Below are 7,891 nucleotides of genomic sequence, written 5' to 3' on the forward strand. Positions count from 1 at the left end.
CGGCGCTGGCTCGCTCTGCCGTATTTTTTTTTCTTCCCCCGTTTCAGTCAAGTGGATGTGATGACGGCGGCCGCGGATGACGCATTAATCGCGCGACACAACTAATCGATGATAAAATTCGTTGCCAACGCTTTTAAAAATTGATTTTTATCGATTTTATCGATTCGTTGTTGCAGCCCTAATCTGCACTACATAATTTTCTGTCTATTTTGATTTACCGTATTTTCGAAAATACGGTATAACTATTTTATTTTGATATAAAATAATTGATTTGCTGCATTTTCGATGCAGCTTTAAAGAAGGTGCAGCTTTTCTGTGGATTTTTCCTAACTGCCAGAGGGGAAATTCAATATTGTAAATGAAAGAATAAGGGGAAAATATGCTAGCAGCAGGCAAAACGAAGAACAAATATTCCAAATTCACACATTTTGACATTTATTTGCAGCATTAAAGCTACTGAACCAATGAAGAGACTGTGCTCAACTCTTGCAGAGCTTAAATAAAGAGCTGACAAAGCCCCATCTTCCAGTAGAAGCTCTTACTGATGCGAGACAAGGAGCTAACGGGAGCTAGCATTCATCCTCCTCCCTACATATCAGTGGCTAATAGCCTGATGCAGCTTATGTATGTATGTTTCCATTTTTCTTTTCTTTTTTTTTTCTTCAAAAAATTGTGAGCACCACTTATAGTGAAGTGTGCTTTATAATCTGGTAAATAAATATATATAAGTAAAGGAAACAATTTTTACTTACTCTTTAAATGTCGCTGTTTCTGGATCCTCCGTCATCACATCATGCAATGCTTCCACAGAAATGTTAATGATGCCACAGAATTTGTCCTGGATCACACTGAAAACACACAGAATACACAGTTTCATTAGTGGTTACATCATTAATGTAACAGCTGTCTGGCAAGTAGGTGTGCTGGTTCAACAAAGCACAGTCAATTTAGAAAAACATCTGAACACAGTGAAACCCTCTCTCTGGGCACAATACAAGCAAAAGAAATAAAAAGCCCAGGAAATAAAAATATGCATTACTTCCTCAGAAATTCCCATCACAGCAATTTCGTTGATATTTACGAAATGTATTCATTCCAGAGAGGGCATATCAAGGCAGGGGATAATTGAAAGTCTAAATCAAAATGTGAAAAACAGCTTATGCATTTGTTCTCTGACATTCATAAACAAGAAAAACATATTAAAAGCATAAAATTTCAAACTGTAAAAGTAGTCCAAGTCCAAATATAACATGGTGTTGCCATTTGGCAATATTTTTTACTACAGTGATATTTTTCTGCAATGCAGAAGCCCACGCTCTAAAATGTGTTGGCTAGAAACATCCACAACCCAAGCCTGGAGTCAAGCAACAATCATTGATAAATTATTTGAGTAATTCTTAAAAGGCAAAGAAAAAGCAGTGGGCTTCCTGTGTCAAAAAATATAAAAAGATTGATGGAAAACAATATGAAAACAGAATAAGTGTGGGTATGGGTATTCAAACATCAAGGACTGTCAGTTCATATATCAGGAAAGGTGAAACCCATGCAAGGCCAAATAAAGGTTGATGTTTGGCAAGCATGGAGACTCAGCATGAAAGACTATCATACTGAGAGTAAACACCGATCTGCCCCAGATTATCTACGGGTGGGAATGTTTTCCTTGAAATATAATAAAGAACAGACAAGAAGCTAAATCTAAGTAAAAGTGTATTTTCTTTTTGGGTCCTTGTGAAATGGCTCCAATATAAAGTCTCCCAAAAAATTGTCAAAATTAGACAAAAGTTGATTCAGAATATTTTCAAAGTAGTAGTGTTTTTTTTTTCTTTTTTCTAACTAAACCTCAAATCAAGTTTTGCAGTTGAACTACAGATTGGGCATTCATTAATGTTTTCATTATGCTGCTGTGCAAATCTTAAAAGTATAGAGGGCCATCTTTTATTTCCGGGTGGATTATTTAAATAATTGGTTTTCCTAACTGTCAATCATTCTGGTGATATGTTTATGTAAGGCTGTCCTACATGCTTGTCCCGCTAGCTATACATTTGTGCATGTGCCCTTTTGGCCTATATCTGTGGTGAGCTAGTTTCAGACAGTCATTGAAGCTCACCTTCATGGCTGAGGGTCGTAAGAGAAAAAGTGTCTAAGAAGTGTACGAGAAGGAAAAAAAGGCCTCAGAAGAGGCAGATATATCCTGGAACGCTTTGCGCAGAGAGCTCTCCTCACAAAGCATTATGGGATTTGGGCCCGCTGTCAGGTTACTAATAAAGACGGCGCAGGAGTTACGTGACCAATGGAGGAAAAAGCAGTGATCATCGGTCCAAACAGTCAGTTAACCAAGTTCACTACTAAGTCCACTACATAGTCCCCGCTCTATATAGTGATTGAGGGCTTTAGGGGTTAGGGTGGACGTTCAGGCACCCTTGCACCCTTGCTTGTATGAGCTATAATAACAGCAACTTTTAAACACAGCGTGCACAAGGAGAAATGAGCTCGTGCATGCACGCGCATTTTTTTTTTTTTTAAGTGGAGAGGGCAGTTCTTTTAAAATAATTCACTATTATTCGACAATACCCTTAACATTTTCTTCTAACCTTTTTTAATTCTACAATACTCAGCTCAAACCCATCAGAATGTTGTGCTCTATTTGAAACATGACTTTTTCATTTTCTTATGGACTGAATTGTATATATCTACGTAGCTAGGTACATGTCTGCATCACAGCCTCAGTTTTGCCATGAAACTTGGAAATGGGAAGTCAGAGTACCATGATCCCAGAATTGATTGCGTTCCAGTTTCCTGCCAGTGGAGGCTCGTATTAACTATTGTGTGTATATTATAACTACAGTAACTTTTACAAACATAAAAATGGTTAAAAAAGCCACACTTTTCTTCGTGGTATTCTGATTTTCCGAGTACAAAATAAACACATCATGAACCCATTTCACCAGCAGACATCATTGTGGAGAATCGGGGGTTGGAATTTGAATTTGGTTTATGTACTTGGATCATTTAATTAATAATATCAAATTAACTATCTCTACCATCCATATTCACTTCAATCCAAACTGTTAAAGAAAATTGCATTTTGAAAGATCTCATGTGCTCCTTTTGCAAGTAACGTGGCGTTAACTGATGTGTGTTAGCCAAATTAGTGTCATCAAGACAGTAATAGAGAATTTTTAGGTGCCAATTCAAAATGTATTCACAGTTAATCTCCCGTAGACATGAAACAATAAGCTAATATGAAGATGAAGTAAAGCCAAAACAAAAAAAACTGGGATCAGGGCCAGAAACAATTGTCTGCTTGACTCCACATGGTGTGTAGTGTGTCCCTACATTTAAAAAAAAAAAAGATTTCTGTATGCTTTGCCAGTGTGAATACAAATATCCCACATTTTGCTACTGGTTGATGGTCTTTTCTCATTTTTAGGTCCCTTCTCCAGAAAAAAACACACCTGTCTAAACTCAAAATGAGCAACAAGTGGAACAATTTATTTTAAATAACTCTTTAGATATAAATGTTGATTTTTCATGAGTATGATAAACTTTAATCAGTTGCTGAGGCCACAACTGTGACTTTGCGGTTGATATAGTTTGCCTTTCAAACTTGTTATCACAGTTGTGACAGCTTTAATATTAAAATGACTAAACACAACCATATCTTGCTGGTTGATACATTTCTGAAAACTAACTGGGCTACAGGTGCTTTTATAATGAGTAGTTTGTGGACTTTTGTCTGTATCTAGTGATACAAAAGGTTATGCCATTTTAAATACTTGTATTGCCAATTTTATCATCAGGGCTCAACTGATAGCATGTCAAAAAGACATATCTGCAGTAACTTACTGCTTTGAAAGCACATTCCATCATCTTTAAGGGTGAGATCAACAAGTCATATCAATGCAGAGGAAGCCTAGTACCTTAGTAAACACCTGCCTGTGCAAAGATCCACAGCAGAGTGAGACAAAGGTTTAAAGGGGTCATAGAATGATTATATTGGGTATTTGGTGCTGGTCCTTAAGGTCTCTGAATAGGGTGTGTAACATTGGAACACTGAAAATGGCATATTTGCAGTTCTATGAGCCCTAATGCAAACCTGATTAAAAGCCCTAGAATGAAACTACAGGTTTTCTTCCTTTTATGGTATGCTAATGAATATTTAGATGAGCTGTGTGCTGATTGGTTGATTTACAACGAGTGAAGCTGCTGAGCAAAAACGCATCATAGCAACAAGCACTCACTCACTGAAACCTCAAATTTTTGATATTTATATTTAGTTGTAATGGCCTTATTGCCCTTCGTTTCAGTAGAGAAGTCTAGCAAATCCTGCTTTGAACTGTCCAAGATTTTGATAGCTGTCTTTGGTAAAATGCTTAGAGCCAATGAACAGCTGAGCATCAAACTTTGCAGAGTACTTCTGATACTCTAAAACATAATCCATGTCTGTCGAGTCTTCAGATCCTTGGGAAGACTGTGAAAATGTTTCCCTTTCTTCATGCAGCCTGGAACACTGCATTTACGCCCATGGTTCTGCCCCATTTTCAACAGAGAATCTGCCTGCTTTGTAATTCTTGTAGAAGTAAACCTAACTGTAGACTAAACAGCTAAACTGGTGTCTTACATCTACCTCTATTCATGTTCTTGGGCCATGAACCACTGGGCTGGTGTGTAAGTAAATTTTGGGGCGAGACAAAAGTATACCCAAATAAGGAACCATCCCTGAATTCAGTGCTTTGTTTGAATTCACCCGTTTTATGGTGGAAGTTTAGAATTGTGAGATTTGCAGAGAAAGGAGATGTCTATGGGTTCTGAACTTCTCTGTACGTCCATTTCACCCACTGAACTATTGATTTTCATGAATGACAATGTAAACTCTGTTTTGCATTCTATGACCCCTCTAGTGAAGGGTAATAAAACTTTGTATATGTGAAGCGAAGTTTAAGGATTATAACAACTTTATACAGCTCAGTTATGTTGTATGAAGTTATGTCGGGGTAGATAGAACTCTCCAGAAAAAAAAAAGTCTTGCCGGCAACAGTTCCTTTAAATACTCTTTCTAGCCTGCATCAGAAAACCCCACATAGAAGTCTTTGATAAAGCTGATGTTCTCTACAAATGAAAAGATTAATTTGAGGACTGGTAGTTTTGTGAATTTTCATCTTCATTTCTTTCAAAATCATTTTGTACGTCTTGACTGCCTGTAACACTGTGCATTATCTATGCCAATTTCTGTTTGAACATAGAACACGTTCAGTTGATATCTTTACCTCAACCAACAGGAAGTTATCTCAAAATTATTACGTTTCTAAAAAAAACATAGGGAGAGCTGGAAACAGAGCCGGAAATTGAAAAACTAAGTTCAAGTAATAAGTCAATAAGTTTTACAGAGAAACATTTAGGTTGCTCCCAATGATGGAAAGCTGCTTCAAGCAAAAATAATGTGCTTTTTACTTCAAGCTATTTTATGAGCTTGAAGGTCACATTAGGAAAGGCAATGAATGGACATTAAAATAGAGCCTTAAAATAATTGAATGAAAGGTTAGGTACTCATACTGGAGGTCAAAAGTAAACAGATAATTTACAAAAGATAAATATATTACAGAGCCAAAAGAGGCATCAAAAGGCAGAAAAGCATGATAAGGGCAACTGTGGACAAGATATGGACCTCTTTAATTTTTTGCTTGAACTATAGATTAAATAGTTGATTTGTCAAGCAGCACTTAACCCATATCTGAGCTGTCATAATCTATTGCTGCTGCAGCCCAGGCACGGGGGTGTAACAAAGGATTTCATGCCTGCCTTTGCCTATAATTACCATATCTGGTTTGCAGAACTCTGAGCCTCCCTAAACCTCAGTGAAAACAAACTGCTAGTTGGGATATCAAACAAGAAGATGAACCTCAAACACCATAAATAATCTCCAATGTTTTTTTAAAGTTATTAAAACCATGAGTGAGGTGGTATTTTGATAGAAAATAAAAAAAAAAATACATAAAAAAAACGTTCCCGTTTTTAATTCTCCAGAAGCAGAAGTATGTGAATAAGTTGATGCTTGACTGAAGCTCATATTGAGACACTACACCTGAAATTTCATGAGAAACAGCTCGTATTTCTTTTTCTTTGCTTGTCACTGCATTACAGCAATCAGCACAACACAAACACTTATCTGCTACTAAATATACATTTAATCTGCTGAATGCATAGGTTTGACTTTACGACAGCTTTTTTTTTTTTTTTTTTACAGGACATGTTCTTAAACTGTAGTTTGATCCTCCGTCAAAAGATTAAGGAAACAGAAGACTAGACTTTTAAGTGTGCATGAGTATTTATATGTTTGCTTTTAACTGGTGAGTGACAGATGTTGGCCAGATGGTGTTGACTCATCACAATAATCCAGCACACTTGAGACTTCTTTTGGCTCACTACAAATTTGCATTTCTCATACTGCTTACCAGCTTGTGGCATTACATTTAAAGAGAGACTTGGTAAATCACAGCTATGGTGGTCGGGAATGGATTGAATTTTCTCCAAAAACCCACTGGCACTCCTACATTCATGAGATTCATGGAAAACGCATATAAAGTGTGTCGGTAAATTTCACATTTAAGATAGAATTCATTAAAAGAACACAGCAGACACTGTGACCTAAAGAGTTAATGCATATGAGTTATTTTAAATGATTCCTCCCGCCACTATCAGTACTGCAAGTGTGGCTCCCCTCTTGAAATACAGACTATGTAAGTTGGGAGATGACGGACCATCATTAACCTGGCCAATGTCGGCCATTAAATAATGGATTTAAAACCGATTCTCTTTTCTCAACATTATTATTAGGCTGGTGAGTTAACACTTTGCTCCTAGTATACAGTCATATATCTTTGCCTAACCATCTACCAACCAGCCTCCTCCCACTTGGCAGCCACCTTCCCGACAGCAAGCTCCAGCATTTTGCGCCTAAGGACCTCTGCAGCCCCACTCACTCCCAAGCGGATTGTTCCCATTTCACACAGTAAGCCTTTTAGTACTGCATCTCTCTCATCGTACACATACTTCGATTAACTCTCAGTGTCTGTTGCAGTGTGCCTCATGATCAGTTTGTTTCCAGACTCCCTGAAGAAACTCTCCGTGTCGTCCTTGTTTTTTTTTCTTAAATAAAACTTAAATCTGCCCTACCTGTCTCCTCAGTGTGTTCTGCATGTGGGTCATAAAATTAGGGACCATGGCAGATGTTTAGTAGAAGCAAAATATGGGCAGTTACAAGTGTAGTGCCCATGGTGGCCAAAAGTTACAGTGTGTCTTTAAGTTCCCAGTAATTCTATTGGAATAACTTGATGTGTGCTTCGTTATTCAATAGTTGACACTAATTGGGACACTACAGTTCAAATCTGCATGGACACAGGAGAGGAAACAGTGATTCTTACCTGTTGTCAGAAGGTAGAAGAGAAAGGAGAGCCAACGATGATAATTTCCTCCTCTCAGGCTGGGTTATGTTGTCCATGCGGTCCACCCACATCTCAATCATACTTCCCAACAAATGGTCTATCTATAAGTTAAATAGAAAAAAAAATATTAAGGCTTGAAAAAGTATTCACTCCACAGGTAACCCTTGAGCATGAAGAAGATCTGTCATTAACGTGAACAAACTGAAATTGATCAGAAAGATAACATTTAAATCAGTCTAGTGCTGCTCCTTTAATTCCTATACAATATTCAAGTCTTTCTAAAAGATTATTATGATCAACTGTATCAAATGCAGCACTGAGAACCAACAGGACATGCAGATACAAGTCCATTATCTGAGGCCATGAGAATATCATCAGTTACTTTCAGCAGAGCTGTTTCAGTTCTATGATGAGCTCTAAAGCCAGACTAAAACTCTTCAAAATGTTCA

At 37.4% G+C, this 7,891-nt stretch overlaps 1 protein-coding gene across 1 annotated transcript in view; it reads right to left on the reverse strand.

The window, feature by feature from the left end:
• ipo11 (importin 11) overlaps positions 1-7,891 on the reverse strand; it is a 179,039-nt gene that overhangs the window by 35,391 nt on the left and 135,757 nt on the right. Inside the window, exons 27-28 of the mRNA XM_015396107.1 lie at positions 7,422-7,543; positions 753-848 (exon numbers count right to left, since the gene is read on the reverse strand). Of these exons, the coding sequence (XP_015251593.1) occupies positions 753-848; positions 7,422-7,543 (218 nt within the window). The remainder of the gene's footprint in view (positions 1-752; positions 849-7,421; positions 7,544-7,891) is intronic.

This window comes from Cyprinodon variegatus, unplaced genomic scaffold (genome assembly GCF_000732505.1).
Source record: "Cyprinodon variegatus isolate N-32 unplaced genomic scaffold, C_variegatus-1.0 Scaffold26, whole genome shotgun sequence".
NCBI lineage: Eukaryota > Metazoa > Chordata > Actinopteri > Cyprinodontiformes > Cyprinodontidae > Cyprinodon > Cyprinodon variegatus.